General features: G+C 33.6%; 1 protein-coding gene across 1 annotated transcript in view; it reads left to right on the top strand.

The window, feature by feature from the left end:
• ASCC3 (activating signal cointegrator 1 complex subunit 3) overlaps positions 1-20,413 on the top strand; it is a 336,478-nt gene that overhangs the window by 140,185 nt on the left and 175,880 nt on the right. The window contains exons 12-13 of the mRNA XM_059401113.1: positions 1,526-1,702; positions 4,284-4,355. Of these exons, the coding sequence (XP_059257096.1) occupies positions 1,526-1,702; positions 4,284-4,355 (249 nt within the window). The remainder of the gene's footprint in view (positions 1-1,525; positions 1,703-4,283; positions 4,356-20,413) is intronic.

The raw sequence follows: 20,413 nt of genomic DNA, 5'->3' as shown, positions 1-20,413 counted from the left end.
TAATCAGTGATCTCTCTCCCTTATTCTCACAGTTTTCAGAAAGTGCTGCTATTAATCGGACACATCATAATGTTTGTTGTCATTATTACGCATAGACTCTAAGCTCCTGCTCTGTTGGCACCGTGCCTGCCATTAAGAGCTTAGCAGATAGTTGGTGAACAAATTAAATCAGTGTTACCAGCAGTGCTCAGAAACAAAATGAGAGTATCACCCTACACCAATGAACACAAAATGTGGCTCAATACATTTTTTGAGTAGTTTGTAATTTTTTCCAGTTTTGGCTGTTATTCCCTGCAATCAAACTTTCTGTTATGAATATAAAATTATTTTAATATAAGGTGCTTAATGATAATTTGTTAAGCCAATTTGAAAACTTCTCCTGTGTGATGATAGAATAATTAGTAGTATTTTTTATCTCAGAATTTCATCTGTTTCACTGATATGCTCAACTATATGTTGCTATGATATAACAAAAGGAATACCATATAAAAGGTGAAGAATTATGGACTAAGTAAGCAATCTATAATTAGGGAAGGAAAATGCTGATTTTATAAATGAGTCTTCAAGAATTTTTTTTAAAGGCCCATGGAGAAATACGTGAGTGCCTGAGTCAGTTAGGCGTCTGACTTTTGATTTCTGCTCAGGTCATGATCTCCAGTTGTGAGTTGGAGCCTTGCATCGTGCTCCATGGTAGGCATGGAGCCTGCTTAAGATTCCGTCTCTCCCTTTGCCTCTGCCCCTCCCCACCTCTAAAATAAATAAATAGTTAATTAATTAAAAAATAAATTTTTAATTGTCCCTGGAAATATTTTTTTGAAGATTTTATTTAGAGATACAGCAAAAGAGGGAACACAAGCAGGGGAGTGGGAAAGGGAGAAGCAGGATTCCCACCGAGCAGAGAGCCCGATGTGGGGCTCAATCCCAGGACCCTGGGATCATGACCTGAGCCGAAGGTAGACACTTAACGAATGAGCCACCAAGGCGCCCCCGAAATAATTTTTCATTGAATGTATTGTAACACGTAGTTTCCAATGTTTCTGTCTTGCAGTTGTCATGCATTTTAAATTTAAATTTGTAAAACATTAGAAATATTTTACCTTACTTATTTTGGACTTTTATGCGTTTAGTTTTTAGCACATGAAATTATAAATTGGTAAAATTTAGACTAAAATCTAATCCACGTATGTCACTTACCTTGTTATATTTTTAGAAAACAAAACAAAACAAAGACAAAAAGCCATTTAACTAATAGGATTTTCCAGTTGAGAAAATCTACTAAAATCACATTTTTAATTAGATTATTCCTGATGCCAGATTTAGGCGAGTTTTCTTTCATTTTATCTGCCTTTTAGACTATGTGTTGTGTTTAAACTATGTTTAGACTATGTGTTGGTTGGGGTGGGGGGAGAGTCCTGTTCTGTTGTAAATGTTTCATACTCTATATTTATTAAAACTTATTTCAAACTCTGTAAAAATCCAAATGGGTTGAATTTACATCAGATATTAAATAATATAACCCATGTAGGTGGAATCCACACAGAGTATGATAAGGATTCTTGGGCTCTCTGCAACTTTACCCAACTACTTGGATGTTGCTACATTTTTACACGTTAATCCCTGTATTGGGCTTTTCTACTTTGATGGCCGTTTTCGACCAGTTCCTCTTGGACAGACATTTCTGGGAGTTAAAAGTGCAAATAAGGTAAATATATTTTTGATAATTTACTTTTCTAAAATTGTTTTTGTTGATGTATTGTTTAATGTTTAATGTATTTGGGATTTCTCCAAAAGACCTAATCTGTAGGATTGCAAATTGAATTTTTTAGACAAAGTTAAGCATGCTTCCTTAACTAGATGTAGTAGAAAAACTCTTTCTAAAAGTTGCTTGTAGTTTGCATTGCTATCATCAATGTAGATTTTGTATTCTTAGCTGAGAATACAAGTTATATATAAAGTTATATGTTTCAAAAAGTTATTTTGATATGATTAAAGGCTGGTATAAAATAATAAAAGACTCTCATTAAACCAGTAATATACATTTTGATATGATATCCATATAAAATAAACAGTACTTTTATGCAATTGAAAAATAATTCCTAGTAGCAACTATTAATGGAGGTGTTCTATTTCACTTGTAAAGATTTTGAATTACCATATTAACTATATATATGTAGCATATGTTAAATTCTTTATAGTGCTTTTAAAAGTTTGTTTATAGTATTACTGTGTACCATTTACACTATTAGGGTGCTTATTTTAGACTTTTATAATATTGTGAAAGAATATTTTACCTAGCTCAAAATTTATGCATTTAATATTCTGTTTAATGCCACTTTTTTTTTCTGTAGAAGAAATAGATTTAAGAGAAGATTCATACGCCTTATGACCTCTTCATAAAAGAAAATAAGATGGAATCATGTGTTATTATGTCAGCCTTAGTCTTTAATGTATTGCATTACTTGTCTAAAGAGAATTTTATTAGTAAAGTAAGGTCATTTTACCATACACTATTACAAATAAAATACTCAGCTAGGAAATACCAGAAGTGACTGTCACTATAACAGTGTCTATGCTCCATCTACATTGCATCAAAGTAAGGTTATCTATATAGCTGTAGGGAGCCGTTTCAGAGCTATGGACAAAAGGATAGCTCATGATATGATAATAGTTCTACTGTACATGTTTTATCATTAATTGTTTCAAGTGCTTTTCAGTATCGCTTTTTTTCCCTTAATATATATTTGATTATTTAGTACATTTTAATGTACCATTAGGTCAGGTGTAGAGCTGTTTTTTTTATAGCTTTAGATTGTTCTTTCAGCTTTATAATTTAAGTGATAACAGGTGCTTATCATAGAAAGATACTATATAGAGAAGAAAAATTTTTCAGATGCTTTTCAACCATTTTAAACGTTTTTTTAATTCTATCCTACAAAGTGGTAAATTATTTAAAGCTAATGAAATTCAAAGTATTTGCACCATAATATGTCAAAATTGTAATCATAAAAAGAATGGCATCTGGTGATTAAACTATCATAATTATGTTGAAAGTTTAGGAGTTTGACTATATTAGAAAGATACTTTTACAGATCTTAAATACTGTAAATAGTAAATTAATTATATATACTAATTATAGATACAGATCTTTTTGTCGTACTAAATGGTATTATTTTTACACTCAGTGAAATATACAATTGGTAACCATTAAGCATTTCCCCATGGTGTTGTTTAATATATTTGCTAACCAGATACTAATTTGTCATCTTGTATAAAAGGTAATCTTTGTAGGTTTTTGAGAGTTTCATTCAGAAACACATGATATGATTCAGTTATCATGGAAGAACATAGGAAGATTGTGTGCCTGACACCTCTAATCTGAAATAATGGCTTTGGCTGGCACTCAGACTGCACTGAAAAAATTATTGTGAACAGAAGTTGTTTTTGAATCATTAATGGGGAGTAAATTATCTTCTGATTCTCTCATTTTACTTAGTCACCACAAATCATAAGAGAAACAGAATGATAAAACATTTGCTTTATTAAAGCAAATAATCTAAATCATAGTCATTTCAGATGTGTATGACATTTTCATCCCCTCTACACTCTTAACAAATGTTAAATAGGGAGATATGGGCTGGATTACATGCCTGCTCCTTCGGATTAACTATCTTACCTTTTTGGTTGGAAGTTTTCCCTCATCATTAGGGAAAATGAGACCCTTTCTTAACTCATAAATTGATACTAAATTTTCATTTAATCTGAGAAATGTTTCTGTAGAAAAATATCTACCCCTCTCCATGTATATTACAGAAACAGTATGTTCCTTCGATTTCAGCTTTATATACCATGGCATTCTACTAGTAGTGTTCTGGCGATTTTGAGAATTCCAGAGGAACGCTCTATAGTTTACAGAATGAAATAGAAGAAAAACAGCCTGAAGGGTGGGCTTTCCTGGGGAAAGCAGAGAAAAGAATTTTAAAATTATTCTAAAATACCTACAACTAGTATATTATCCTTAAAATTGTCTTTAAAAAACTTGACATACTTAGAAAGTTAGTACTCTGCAAGTATTATATGAGGTATTTTATTTGTACTTTTAAACTATATTGTGTTTATTTCTTATTAGGTTGTTACATGCTACATGTTTATATTGCGTTTGTTGCTTCTGCATTCTAGTTAATCTGAAAGGGAAAAAAGTGCCTTAAAATTTGTAGGTTTTTTTGGTAGTTAGAAAGTTTATAACTGCTTCATTTTATATTATTTGTATTTTTAAAAAACTTAAGGTACAGCAATTGAATAATATGGATGAAGTATGCTATGAAAGTGTTTTGAAGCAAGTAAAGGCTGGACACCAGGTACAGTTACTTTCTTTTATCCTGTTTTTAGAGAATACTAAATGCTTAAAATTATTAATTTTTTATGCTCTTAAAATTTTTCTTGAATTCTGAGATAATGACTGGGTTCTTAGTTCTTAATAATTTTTTGGTTCAGTGGTTAGCCATGTAAGTCATAGAATATTAATAGATATCATTCCAATATTGATAGGTCATGCTATCTTGTTTGCCAATTTATTCAGTAAATAAGACAGAAAAGAATTTCATCCTTTACACTTCTTGGTTGTTTTTTTTTTTTAATCTTTTTTAAAAGCACCAATCTCCTTTCATGCCTCAAAAAGTTTAATTTATATTTTTACATAATGTAAAAATTTGAAATGTTGTATCATTCTTACTATTTTCATTGAAGTAGTATCAACTGAAATATATATAACGTTTTTATATTGTCTTATTGTGCTTGGAAGCTAAGCACTTTTACTTTTAAACTCCATTGTCAAAATGCTCCAATCAAGATTGTTAGAGAAAAAGTGGAATGATAATAATTGCTTACATAAAACTTAGCCATTGCCCAATTGTATATGGGTCTTTGGATCATTTTATTTTATTATAGAATTTTTTTCTGTTATTAACCTTTTATGGCACATAAAATTAAATGCTTTCTGGTCCTTTGGTTTTTAAATTTGTTTAAAGAGCAGTGAAATCCTTCTTTTCCAGACTAAATCTTGTTTCAAGCCCCAGTATATAAACAAATCAAAGATGAATTAAACTTGAAGGCATGGAACACTGCCCACTGAGAATCTCTGATGCATTGTGCCCCTTTAAGAAATAGTTTTAAAGTCAGGTTTCTAACTAATCTCAAGAAGATGTCCTTAGGTTTAAGAATAACTTTTAGGGAAAAGACATCATAATTAAATTATACAATATTAGTGACTTACCTTCCTAATGATTAGTAAATGTCTGAAACTGCTAGAGTTATATTTATTTTCACTGAATTCTTTACCAGCCAATGAGGCAGGTACTATTGTCATCATCTGACAAATGAAGAAAATGAGGAGCTGTATATTTACAAAATAAAGTAACATGTATCCATCATTTTACTAGTCCAGTTGTAAATTCAGTCCATGTGAGTATGGAGTCTCCACTAACCATCATGTCATTATCACTTTCTGTGCCTTTATTTTATATCAGTGTATTTTTTTGATTCTCATTAAGAAACTGCTTTATGAATAGCATTATTTATTATGTACAAATAATGAAATGGTAAAGGCCAATATTCTCTCTTTAATCAAAAATATTTCCAGTCTCCAACTACTGATTCTTGGTCAGGAGCCAGGACACTTTTTGTAAACGGCCACAAAGTAAGTAATTTAGGCTTTGCGGGCTTTATGTTTTTTGTTGTAACTACTCAGTTGTGCTCTTGTAGCATGAAAGCAGCTAGGGAGAGTATATGAACAATTGGGCACAGCTGTGTTTCAATAAAACTTTATTTACAAAAACAAGCAGCAACTGCATGTGGCTTGTTTTCTAACCTTTGTTCTAGATTGTCTCACAAGATTTATTTGTAGTGAATGTCTGATGATCCTAAAATGTTATCTAGGGAAACTTTTGACAGCATTTCAGTGAAAATCCTAAAGCAAAGAAATATCCTGTATAGCCATCAGTATTTGTGCCTTCTTTGTAAAAGAACAGGACAAATTTGTACTACAGAAAATTTAAGCTGTATTATTAGCTAAGGAATGTAGCTGTGGAATCCATAACATCCATTTGTATATACTATATTAAAAATATTAAATATTTAAATGTTTTCTCCATTAAATTAAAAACAAATAGTTACTCTTTTTTAGAGCAGTTTTGGGTTCACAGCAAAATTGAATGGAAAGTAGAGAGCATTCTCATACAATGCCTGCCCCCACATATGCACAGCTTCCCCCAACTGTCAACATTCTGCACAAGAGTGGTACATTTATTTCAATCAGTAAACCTATATTGACATGTCAGTATCACCTATGGTGTCCGTAGTTTACCTTAGGATTCGCTCTTGATGTTCATTCCATAGGTTTGGACAAATGTATAATGACATGCTTCCACCATTATAGTGTCGTACAGAATAATTTCATTGTCCTAAAAACCCTCTGTGTTCAGCCTATTCATCATTCCTTCCCATTTACCACTGGAAACCATTGACCTTTTAAGTTTTTAAGACCTTTTAAGTTTTGCCTTTTCTAGAATGTCATACAGGTTGTAGCCTTTTTAGATTGACTTTTTTCACAATACCTACATGAGGTTTTTCCGTGTCTTTTCATGACTTCATAACTTACTCTTTTTAGTACTGAATAATACTCCACTGTCTGGATATACTATTATTGATTTACATACTGAATGATACCTTGATTGCTGCCAAGTTTTGGCACTTATGAATAAAGCTGCCGTAAATGTCTGTGTACAGGTTTTGTGTGGACTTAGGTTTATGGCTTCTTTGGATAAATAACAAGGAGTATGGTTGATGGATCATATGGTGAGAGTATATTGAGTTTTATAAGAAACTGCCATACTATCTTCCAAACTTGTATAGCAATTGGCATCCCCACCATCAATGAATAAGAATTCCTGTTGCTCCATAGCCTCACTAGCATTTGGTGATGTCAGTATTTTGGCCATCTGAGAGGTGTGTATTAGTATCTTGTTCTTGTAATTTGCATTTCCCTAATGACAAGTAATGTTTAACATATTTTCATATTCTTATTTTCTATCTTTCTATATTCTTTGCTGAAGTGTCTGCTTAGGTCTTTGGCCATTTTAAAGTCAGGTTGTTCATTTTCTTATTGTTCAGTTTTCAGAGTTCTTTGTATACATTGGACAAAAGTCATTTATCAGATGTGTCTTTTGTAAGTATTTTCTCCCATTCTGTGACTTGGCTTCTCATTTTTTCATCAGTGTCTTTTACAGAGTGGTTTTTAAGTTTACTGGAACCGAGCTCATCAGTTATCTCATGGATCATGCCTTTGGTGGTATATCCAAAAAAGTCATTACCATACCTAAAGTCACCCAGATTTTCACCTAAGTTATCTTCTAGGAGTTTTATAGTTTCATATTTATATTTAGACCTATGATTGGTTTTGAGTTAAATTCTGGGAAGAGTATAATGTCCACGTCTAGATTTATTTATTTCTGCATGTGGACTTCCAGTTGTTCCAGCACCATTTGTTGAAAAAACTATCTTTGCTCCATTTTATCACCTTTACTCATTTCTCAAAGATTATCTGGTTGTATTTATGGCTTATTTCGGGCTTCCTTACTCTTTTCCATTTGTTTGGCTATTCTTTAGCCTATACTAGAGTGTTTTGATTCCTGTATCTATATAGTGAAGTCAGGTAGTACTGTCCCTCCAACTTTGTTCTTCAACATTGTGTTGGCTATTCTGGGTCTCCATTTAAGTATGAACTGTGAGCAAACATTCTTTTTTTTCTGTAACTTTTAATTGTGATGGGATTTCTTCTGTTGCTGGAGAATTTTTTCCTAATTTATGATAAATTTCATTATAAATGCTAACCTTTAAAATTTTTTTATCTCTTTTAAGATAATGGAAATTAAATTGTAAGTACTATGCTCTGTATAGAACATATAAATAGATAAGTTATATTTGACTCTAGTCAGGAAAACACTTAACTACTCCTTTTGTAATCGAATAACCTTGAAAATGTTATAAAAATATTTAAAACACCAGTGGTGGGAATGTTAGTGTTGCATCTAGAATTAAAAAAAAATTAAGACAGTCATTTTTCTTCCAGTTGTAGCTAGCACTTAATAACCAGATAAGTAGATATTTGTTTCATTACTTTGGAATACAAGATTGCTTCTGATAGAAATAAATCACCTTTTTTAGAATTAAAAAAGGTGTTTTTATGAATTTTTTTCTGGGTGAGACTGATAAATGCATATATCCATGTATAAACATACATATAAATGTACATATTTATAAATACTAATAAAAGTAAATGGCTTAATAATGTCATTATTGCCAGTACTGTAACTATTTTGGAGCCTTAAGAACTACAGGTCCCTCATCTTTATAACAGTATTTGCCTTTATCATGATGTTTATAATTGTTCTTTAAGTATATTTGGTATATTGCTCCCACCATTTTTTCCATTACATTACAAAACCTTACATTATAATATGTAATATTTCTTTAAAAAATAAAATGCACCCTATTCCTAAATGCACCCTATTCCTAAATGTTGGAGAGAATAATAGTTGTATCTTCCATTGTAAGTAAGTAAAAATCCAACTAAATGTTGTAACTTAAAGGATCCTTGGAAGATTATTTCCTCTTCCTCTTCTAGCATAGTTCTTTCACTGTTACAGAGACTAACGTGTCCCTGTAGGAATCATGATTCATACATAAAGTGCTGGCTGGGGGTGGTTTGGTCAGTATAGATGAGATCTTACCGCCATTCCTTTCATTCTTAGTGTGAAGTTGTTTAGTACATTACTTTTCAGAAAGAATACTGCCAGAGGGCAGGCACTTGCAGCTATAAATTCTGAAAGGACAAGTTGGGATGGAGGACTGGGTTCACAACACTGATTTCTGTTTAGAAGGGACAGACTCGGATGGGATACCCCAGAGAAGGTTTCGTGCTGCTCCACAGGATGAGGAACCTTGGAATAGAGAGTGAGCAAAGTTGAAGCAGAAGTTGGTTACAAGCATGACCTCCCAAACGTTTGTGTGCATGTCATGGCATCCACAATTGCCAGCCTTTGACGGACATGACCTCTGACCTCTCTTCCCCTGTCTGGCTAAAATGCACTGGGTGCAATTTGAGAGCCCATGGAAACACTTAGGCATCAGGATTTGTGTCCAGATCTGTGACTTTTTCCAAACAAGAATTAGAGCAGGACAATTATGGCCCTTCTCGGGCTGATCAGGCTCCTTATGAAGCCAAACTTGGGCTGCAGGTCTCATAATTTCTATTTTTGAATGATTAGTGATGATGTTTATATTCTATAATAAACATAATTATAGAGCTTCCTTAAGTTCTGTAGAAATACCCATGAATTTCTTTTACTATTTTTAATTATAAAAATAAAATAACAACACTAAGGAAAATTTTTATAGTTCCACTGTTATTTTATCATTTTAACATTAGTATTGTAATTTTTTTTAAGATTTTATTTATTTATTTGACAGTAGATGGAGAGGCAGGCAGAGAGAGAGAGAGAGGGAAGAAGGCTCCCTGCTGAGCAGAGAGCCCGATGCAGGACTCGATCCCAGGAACCTGAGATCATGACCTGAGCTAATGGCAGCGGCTTAACCCACTGAGCCACCCAGGTGCCCCTAGTATTGTAATTTTTATATACATCCCACTACTCACTTTTTATCGAATTGCACATATAGCTTTTAATTTTGTTCACTGAAACTTTATTAGTTATAATCCATTACTAGATTATACTGTATATACAATTTTATATTCACTGTTTTCTTTAATGAATACTGGACAGTTTTCATTGTTTCTGCATGGTTCTAACAGCTTTAATGTCTGGAAAAAGAGGGAGATTTGATTCAGTTTGTAAGTATCAGATACCGTGTGAGTCTCTTTGGACTTTTAATCTTCCCAAACATTCTGATATAAGCATTATGGTCTCCTTTTGTTAAAGAGAAAGTGAAACTACAACATATTAAGTCCCTTTCCAAGCTAGTACATACAGCTAGTAAAGGTTTGCACCAGGACTGAAACACAAGTTTTTGTGTTGATAAAGCCCACGGCATCTTCAGAACTTTACACTGCTCCTTTGCTGTTAAGCTGACATTAGCTGTTCCTCTCTTACTGGTTATTCCTACATTAGCGAATGTTTTCAGTGTTTGCAATTTTCTGTTATTAAAAATAGTGCTACTATAGTGACCATCTTTCTACCTGTTATTTTTTCTGTTGAAACATTTACTCAGGATAAATTTCCTAAAATGGAATTATGGCACAAAAGGCCACATTTTCTGGGCTTGCCGCATGATCCTATGATACATTCTGAATGGATTATATAATTTTGTGGTCATAGCAGACCTATGTAGGATTTTAGAAACTTAATGCCATGTTTTTCTGAAAAGTTTTTCAGTGTAATGTGATGTAAGATTACAATCTGATGTGTTTGCTATTTTAAATTTGTTTCATAATTTTAAAGCATATAAGAAAATGATATCATTCCAGGGAATTTTTTTCTTTATTAGCAGCTATTACTTTTAAATCATGATTACAAAAACAATTTTGCATACCATATTGTTCATGCTTTCCGTTGGGTGTACACCCACTTTCAATTAGAAAAACATATTCTTCCCTGTGATTTTGCTTCATGACTGTGACCGTGTGGTCTTTGACCTCCGTAATTGTATTTTCTTTTTTAAGAGAGGGAGAGATAGAAATGAAGGAGAGGGGAGAGGGAGAGGGAGAAAGAGAATCATAAGCAGACTCCATGCCCATCCAGAGCTCAGTTTGGGGCTCGATCTCACAACCCTGAGATCTTGACCTGAACTGAAATCAAGAGTTGGGTGCTTAACTGACTGAGCCACCCAGACATCCCTATATTTGAATTTTTAAAATGTAGCTTAAATAAAATTAAGGTGCCTGCATGGCTTAGTTGGTAAGTGACTGCCTTCGATTCAGGTCATGATCCCAGGGTCCTGGGATCAAGTCCCTCATCTGGCTCCCAGATCCATGGGGAGTCTGCTTCTCCCTCTGACCTTCTCCTCTCTTATGTTCTCTCTCTGTGTCTCACTCTCTCTCTCAAATAAATAAATAAAATCTTTAAAAATATATATAATTACTATAAAAGAGATTGAGGGGAAGAAAAGAATTTGAACAAATTTAACTTGTGGACATACCAAAGAGCAAAATTAGGGGGAATAAATCACTACTAATTCTCCCATCCAGAGTTCTTGTTGGTGTGTGTCCTTTCATGTTTTTTTTTTTTTTTAATGCATTTTATTCCTTTAACTTCCTTTTTTTCTCAGTTACTTCTATCGTTTCTCTATTATATTTTGTCTATCCAAAAATATGACAGAACCTTAAATAGAAATAATAACATTAAAGTATAAATAAATACTTACATCAAAGATGTCCTATTTAAAAATTTAACCAGTGTGTTCTATGTAATATTGTCCTTTTAGGTTTTATGCTCCAGTAGGACAGGTCTTACAAAATAAGTTCGGGTTACAAGAACATATTGTTCATTAAGTTCCTAGTGTAGTGTGTCTTATGTATGGGGTCTCTGTGGTAACTACTATTTGATTGTGACAAATGGCCTCATCTTCAAAGATTTAGCATCTTTAGTGAGATAAGGATGATGAGAAATATAAAATGCATCAAGACTATGACTTACTGGTTGATATTTGCTTCTGATTTCACTAGTATTAACAAATGTGTAGGCCAGTGCCTTCAGATTGTAAGTACTGAGTTGTCAAGGCAGTCTTATATTAATATAATCATCTCAAGAGCTCTTTCGCAACATAATTTGAAAGCAGAGCTCCATCTTTTCATTTCTTTATTACCTATATTATGTGTGTGTAATCTTGGGAAAGTCGCTCAAAACTAAAATCTCTTCCTGTTTCAGTCTTTTCAAAGGGATCATTCTAAGTCTTCTAGTTTCAAGTTGTTCTGCCAAGTATGATTTGGCCTATATAATTCATTTAACTTAATGTGTGGGAGCTTCTACTGTGGTCTTTGTAGTATGTCCAGAACTGAATTTGCAAGGAAGATACTTAGGAAGGAAAGCTATTACACATTTTTATTTTGGAAGCTGAGGTAGATACCTATTTCAACAAGGCTAACAATCTTTGAATTAAACCATCACACAAGAATTCCTACTTCATAGTTCTCCTTGATTACTGAGGCTTATGTGGAAGTTTGTTTTCAGGGGCTTAGGACTCCCCCCAGCCACACACACACACACACCGGCCTTGCTGGAATATTTTTCCCCTTTTTTCTCTCCTAAGAGACATACGTTCACTAAGTTATGGTCCTCTACCTTTATTAGAAGGTAACCAAAGAACTTCCCAGTAGATTAAAGTTTCTGAGTTGTGTTTTTCCCCCCTCATAATTGAAGTTGACTATAATGTTAATTCAGTTACTGTCTGTCTTCACATAAGGTTCCAAGTAATAAATGTCAACAAATGAATTTGTATCCATCTGTCAGAAAATGAAAAGTATATAATTCAACAGTCTTTTCACCTTATTATCTAAAAAACTGTCACCCAAATTAACTCTTCGTTTATACTATTCTGCCTGGTCAGGTGACTGAAAGATCTAACTAATAAATGCTTCATTCTGGAGACTCTTTAAATGTTTTGTTTTATGGCAAACTATATATGTGTTTGTGTGTATATATGTATAGAGAGAGACCTTTGCTTACAAAAATTCAGTTATAGTTATAACTGTGTTAGTGTTTTGCTATTAAATAGCCAACTACATATTCAGTAAATGTGCTTTGCCTTGTTATTAAGGGAACATAAGTTATTTCTTATGGGGCTGTGTACCTAACAAACTTCAGCTTTATTTTGTTGCCTTTTAAATACATCTTAGCGGATTATATACAGTAGTTAGAAACTATAGGTAAGTATATTCTACTCCAGGAAAATCAATTAAATTTTCCCCACTACTACCTCGTGCACCTTCTCCCTGCCAACTAGTTAAAAAATCCTTCCACTGACTATTCCTTGATTTTGTTTGTTTTCTTACCTTGAAGTTGTTTAGTATTTTGGATTTTCTCCCTAATTGTGGTTTCCCTAAATACTTTAATCAGAGCAGCTACTTTTCAGACCATTATTAATAAGACTGACATAAGTGTCCTTTCAAAAAAATGAAAAATATAGCTCTCAAGCAAGTGAATAGTTCTTATGATAAAAATTAACACTTTCCTTCTAAATACACAAATGAATTTCTTCTGTTTCTCTTCATTTAGATTAAATTAGAATAGAGCAAATTTCATGTTCAAAAGACATGCTGACAGTCTCTGGTCATACTATTCCATGGGTTTCAGTATACTAATCATGGAAACTTACTGTGCTCGTGTACTTAATAGATTTTATGTGCAGCTTTGCCTTCAAAGTATTAAAAACAGTAGGAGGCAGTTGTGTTCCACTCAAGCATGTGTGATGACAGATGGAGAAAATCTTTTCATGTTGACTTTTCAACAGTCATACTCTGCAAGACTTCAAGTCTTCTTGGCTATTGGGAAATTAAAAGTTGGCGATTCAGCCTTTAATTTTGATCCATCTGCTCAAACTAATGAGACGTCTCATTTGTAAGCTTCTCTTTGTGTTACCAAATGCAAGTACAGCTTTATCATTCCTGTTAATAATTCCCCTCCTCCTGTGTAACTTGCAGAATGGGAAAATAATTGATGCCTTAACCCTATTGAGATTTTTCTTGTTATACAAACTTTGTTACAGTGATAGAAAAAGAAATTAGAAACTGTCTCAGAGATTATGGCATATTTATAAGCAAGTTAACTTCTGTTTTTACATTATCAAAAAGCTAGCATCCTTATTTAATATCTTACTCAAAATCTACTAACAGTTTCAGGAATAAAAGGCTTTTGCAGTATTAAAGAGGGAAAAAAGTTAACTTCAGTCTTGGAGGAATATGTAATATCAGGTCTTCCTTATTCAGATATGTCCTTGTTTTCTCTTTCTTCATTGTTTATAACTTTTTAGTAGATATTTCTGTTTGTAATAAGAAACCATCCTGAAAATTGACTACCAAATATGCATAAATTTAACTTCTGACTATTTGAGGGGAATTATTTCTCTATCTTATCATTGCTTCTTAGTTTCTATAAAAATAATTATGAACAACTGAAATAAGTTTTACTATGCTAACTTTAATAATGGAACTTTCCTTGGCCTTTTTACCTAAAAAAGTTTTCTTCCTCCAGATATAATCATCTCTAATTCTCAGTACCCATGTTCTGTCATATCAAATTTGTTTAACATACCCTTTATTTGTGAATTATTTGAGTGCTACCTTCTTTATTTCCTCCTGCCAAATTGAGACATATTCCCAAAAGAATATATAAGCAAGATTCTTAAGGAGGAGACATTTTAAAAACTATGAGCATGGGGAGTTAGAGAGAAGGGGGTTGGGGTAAATTGGAAGGGGAGGTGAATCATGAGAGACTATGGACTCTGAAAAACAATCTGAGGGGTTTAAAGTGGTGTGGGGGTGGAAGGTTGGGGTACCAGGTGGTATTATAGAGGGCACGGATTGCATGGAGCACTGGGTGTGGTGAAAAAATAATGATACTGTTATATGAAAATAAATAAATGAAAAAAAATTAAAAAAAAAAACTATGAGCACAAGAATTAAAGATATTCCCCTTCATCTTTGGCATTAAAGACAGTACTATTAAGGGAATATTTCAGGAGCTTTTTCATATTTTTTTAAGATTTTATTTATTTGGGGGGCACCTGGGTGGCTCAGTGGGTTAAGATTTTATTTATTTGGAAAGAGTATGTGCACAAGTTGGGAGGGGAAAGAGGGAGAGAGAGAATCTTAAGCAGACTTCCTGTTGAGCACAGAGCCCCATGAAGGGCTCAGTGTATGGTCCTGAGATCGTGACCTGAGCCAAAACCAAGAGTCAGAAACTTAACTAACTGAGCCACCCAGGTACCCCCAGTTCAGGATTTTCTTAACTACTAGAAAACCTACTTGTAGGTTACTTCTGAATTTGGACATACTACATTTCAGATACCCAAGAAGAGAGGCTAGGCAGGATAATATGGGTCTAGAGCTCAGAAAAGAGGTCTGGGTTGTTAACATAAATATAAGAGTTCTTTCTTTCTTTCTTTCTTTCTTTCTTTCTTTCTTTCTTTTGGTATTTCTTTCTTTTTAAGATTTTATTTACTTATTTGACAGAGATCACAAGTAGGCAGAGAGACAGGTAGAGAAAGAGAAGGAAGCAGGCTCCCTGCTAAGCAGAGAGCCCGATGTGGGGCTCAATCCCAGGACCCTGGGATCATGACCTGAGCCGAAGGCAGAGGCTTTAACCCACTGAGCCACCCAGGCGCCCCATAAATATAAAAGTTATTTCTTTAAGGGCCATAAATGGAATAGGATGAAATAAGAGAAAGTTCTAAATTTAGAAAAGGTTTGGGAACAAACCAGGTAGAGAAAGAAAAGGCTATAAAGAAAGTAAGAGGATGGCCAAAGAGAAACAAGGAAAATTTTATATCATTAGAGCCGGCGGCGGCGGGGGGGGGGGGGTACAAAGGGAAATTAGCATTTGAACCTACTTCCACTTCTATAATTTCTCTGAAATCCCTCAATTTTATTCTCAGCTGTGAGCTACTGCCATCAGGAAATTTTGCCTTTAAAGAAAAACTTTTATTAAGAATGCATCAAGCTCTGCTTTACCTTAATATTTAGTTAAAACTACCTTTGTCTTTGGACTCTGGGGGGCTGAACAGCAGAATGCCTACGTCAACATAATTTTATATATTCCTGAAGTAGTCATGGCTGATATATAGTATTGTATCACAGGATCAGCCTAAGAAATAAGGGCTCCTGATCCATAATGTCCAATTTTAAAATTTTAGCTCCTAAATTTGTAATTTTAACTGATGAATTGTTATTATATTATACCACTGTCATAGAAAGAATTATATCAGACAGTGATATAATATAATGAAAATTTATCAGTTATACTTATTAACTTAGGAATTAAAATTTGAGCCATGTCTACTTTAAGAACTTTAAGATCTGAAATGTAGTATGTCCAGACCCAATTCATAAAATATTGACCTTTAACCAATGAATGATGTTCCATCCTTATTTCTTGGATAAGTGAATGGTGTAACTATAGATTTAGTTTCGTAAGTCAGAAACCTCAAAGTTATCCTTGTCAACTAACTCTCCCTTGTTCTCCTTCCTAATCCTTCGTTAGTACCTACTCATTTTACCTAAGTGTCTTTCAAGTAACCATCATGTTGTCCATCAGCTGTACTAACCACCTCTTAATTACTCCACCTGCATCCCTTCTGGCCTTCTTCTAGCTGCTCTGTACATTCCAGCTGGCTGGAATGATCTTTTCAAAGTACAGCTCCAGGATGACAATTGAATGCTACAAGCTCCTTTAAAAAGGTTTGGGGGTCCCTATATTTTCTGGCTTTTACCTTCTTCTGTCTTCATCACATACCTCTCTCCCTCATTTCCTACCCCTGTCTTCCTGGTCTTCTTTCAGACCCTCATCATAGAGATGCTCTTCTATTTACCTCTGAGCTTTTACATAACTTAATCCCTCTATCTCACACATCTTTCCTTAATCTCTGCTTAGTTATCCTATATTAAATCCTTCAGATTTTCTCTTTGTTAGAGAAGCCTTTGTATACCTCCCTTCCTCTTTTACCTCCCTATTATGAATGGTGTAGTAGCCTAGCCTATGTCTTCTTCATAAGTCTGACTATAGTTAAATTTTTTTCTGGCTGGTTTTGGTTAATGCCACTTTTTATGATAAGATATCAGTCCTGTGAAGAAGATGGCTAACGATGGTCTTGCTCATCATTATATTGTCATGGCTTCACCAGTAACTGGAGCAGAGTTGGTGCACAGATAATGTTTGATGAATAAGTGAATAGGATATGGTAGTCTTTGCAAGTTTGAAGTAATCCTTAAGGAATTAGGGGGCAACTAACCTCAGGGAAAATTGAGAAAATAATCATCCACTGTACAGTAAGCTGAATATCCAGGCAGAGAGTAGAACAATATGGAGATTTGAATGACATCAAAGGATGCTTTGATTACCTTCTTGAGGAAATCCTCCCCACCCACCACCCCGTTGGCTATAAAGATCAGTGAAAGAATGTTGCTATTCTCCTTTAAAATGTTTCATTACATAAATTTATTCTTGATATTATTTCATCTAGTTATAGTCTTTTCTGTTATGCATATTAAATTATCTCATTTTCTCCTAATTTGAGATATCCATCTGACTTAGCTATATTTCATGATATAGATATCATTTGTGGCACCAGTTATTTGAAGTTAATATATTCTTTCTTTCTTTTATTTCTGTTCATTAAGCCCTAGAGGAGTAACTTTTGAACCCTTTTAAAATTTTACATTTTTAAGAGAAGAGAGAAAAAATTTATTTTTCCAAAATACAGCTTACCATAAGAGTACTCAATTACATTCTTGAAATTTTATATATAATAGTTCCCTTATTAACCTTGTAATGCTCTCTTCATTTGCAAAAGGAATGTTTTTTAATGAAGAATATTAGTATTGCATTTTTACTTCATTGTTTTTAACATTTTTTTTTCTAATTTTTTGAGGATTTTCATGTTACTGAAATGATACATTCTTGTAACAAGTGAATTAACACAAAGGTGCAAAAAGAAAAGGCTAAAGAATTACTTTCCCCTTACCTCACTTTACCTCCAATACCTCCTACCCCTGAAATGTATTCAGTTTCTCCTGGTGCATACAGATTAATAGAAGTATGCACATATCTTTAGGAATTTGAACTTTTTTGTTACATTAGTTATTTAGTTGTTTCTGGATTTTACAGCAAAAATTCACAGAGCACAGTAAAAAAGTTTGAGAATGACGCTGAGAAATTTTGAGGGTATAAACTAGGTTTAGATCTATCCTTGTACAGATGATAAATATTTAGTCAAAAGATCAAAAGAAAAAAATAATGCTGTCCATAAGCTTGGAAAAAAGTAGAAGCAAAACAAATAATTTTATTTTCCTGAAACTCATTTTGTTTCTATTCAATACATTGTTGAGCACCAGTGAACTCAGAACTGCAAGGTGAAGCTTGTGTTCTATCCCTTTCATCTATTGTGTAGTTGTGTATCATCTCTATTTTTACATGCCTGATCTCAATATAAGTTCCTGATAGAAGTTAGTAACTTTTCTATCCATTTTCTCCTGCTTTGCAGCTTCTTTGGTGGCCTTCTATGTGTATAACGTGGCAAAATGTGAAGGCAGTACAGATTGCTTTGCCCTCTTCCGGATACTATTCTTTTAACCATATTGTGTAATTTTCCTCTCAGTTTCTCTTTCACACCTCTAGAATATCTTACATAAAAACAGCAATAACTGTTGGGCTTTGCATATATGCTTTATGCATGTAACCAATGTATAAATGCATATTTTCTGACATAACTGCTTGGTTTACATGAAAGGTGAAGTTAGTTAAATGATACAAAATTTATTAAAAATTTCATTAATTAAAGATTCCATGTAGGGGTGCCTTGGTGGCTCGGTGGGTTAAGCTGCTACCTTCATTTCAGGTCATGATCTCAGAGTCCTGGGATTGAGCCCCACATCGGGCTCTCTGCTCAGCGGGGAGCCTGCTTCCCCCTCTCTCTCTGCCTGCCTCTCTGCCTACTTGTGTTCTCTCTCTCTGTCAAATAAATAAAAATCTTTTTAAAAAAAAGATTCCATGTAGATCTATAGCTCTTTCAAGTAAAATATTCCAGATTTGGGAATTGATTTTATTAGATTATTTAGTAATTTATTGATGTGACTTTTGTAATTATAGTACTAAGTTCTAGTAAGTACATAATTATTTAGTTAAATAATATAAAGAAGCTTTTAGTCTGTTTTATAGTATTCACTTTTGTCAAACACTTTGTATATTCAGTATTTTTAATCTGTTAAAAGTAGAACCTAACTATATACATATTCATTTTATACTATTATTTGAATTATTTATATTGTTATTTAAATAACAATAATAATATAGGCTTAGAAATTACTAAAACAATGTTTTACTGCGTGTAGTCCTCTTTTTTTTCTTTTTATAATATCATAGAAAATTCTCTAGATAGCCTTTCAGAATATATCACATAAATTGTCAGAATTTAATAGGACAGCTATTTATTTCATTTTAGAAAATAACATATTGAATCTCTTTATTAACTAGTTTCCAACTGATATTTGACTTGCAAGTAGTTGGTAGATATGTTTAATAACTTTCGTTACCTTGATAAGCATTTGTTGACTACATTTTTATAGCTTTCTTTTGATAAAATTGGACAGACAATATTTTTATTAAAGCTGAGTATAAAATTTTGTGTCCCAGAGAAATCTGATAGAGCTATTCATGTATTTGCTCAAAGTGTATAAAAGGTAGGTGAATATTCAGATTAATTACTCATTGAAGCTTTTTACTGCCTTGCCTATAGCTGGAGTTTTTATCTTTTTGGTTTGTTGTCGTTGTCATGTAGCATATAAGTGAGAAGGGGTGGGAAGAAAGAAATTATGTCTCTACAGATAATAATATAAATCAGGATTGTTTTTAAGGGAATAACACAACAGTCTCATATCTCATTTTTTTTCATGGTTTTTATAAATGAACAGATAGGAAATACAGCTCTAAGTATATTCTGGCAAATAAAGTAGGCATTTCCAGACTGTATAACATTCAACTTAGTGGCTGCTCCTGAAGACCTGTTAAGTCTTATGGAGGGTGTACACACACACACACGCACACACACACACTCACAAACAGAAATAAGAGACACTTGGAACAGACTTTATGTTTATTCACAGAGCATCGTGTTGGAGGGTGTATACACACACACACACACACACACACACACAAGCTCACAAACAGAAATAGGAGACACTTGGAACAGACTTCATGTTTATTCACAGAGCATCCTGTTGGTTGCTTCTCCCTAGCCTCCCACAAGGCAATATGGGTGAGAGCTGGCTGCCTCTATGCACATGGGTTACACCATAGAAGATGAGCTATAAAATTATGAAACTTGAAGCTTCTGTGTATGGTTGTTGCTGGCATGTCTGTCCCCTCTCTGATCGGGGAAGTAGGGAGGAGATGGAGAGAAAGAAAAACAGAAGAAGGAAGAAGAGGGAGAAGAGAAATAAGGGAGGAAAGGGAGAGAGATGAGGAAGGAAGAGAGAAAGTAGACCAAGTGACCCAAGAACCTTATATTTTACTCTAGCATATAAACAGATGACATCTTGAAGAAGGAAGGGAGGACCTGTACCCTGGAACATAAGCAGTTCTTTCCTTGAGAGATTAGAAAGGAGCCTCTACACTTTATTACCCTTAAATGGAAGGAA

Source organism: Mustela nigripes, chromosome 5 (genome assembly GCF_022355385.1).
Source record: "Mustela nigripes isolate SB6536 chromosome 5, MUSNIG.SB6536, whole genome shotgun sequence".
In the NCBI taxonomy this organism is placed as follows: Eukaryota; Metazoa; Chordata; class Mammalia; order Carnivora; family Mustelidae; genus Mustela; species Mustela nigripes.
The sequence above is the reverse complement of the archived record's forward strand: the minus strand, read 5'-3'. Positions and strand labels throughout refer to the sequence as shown.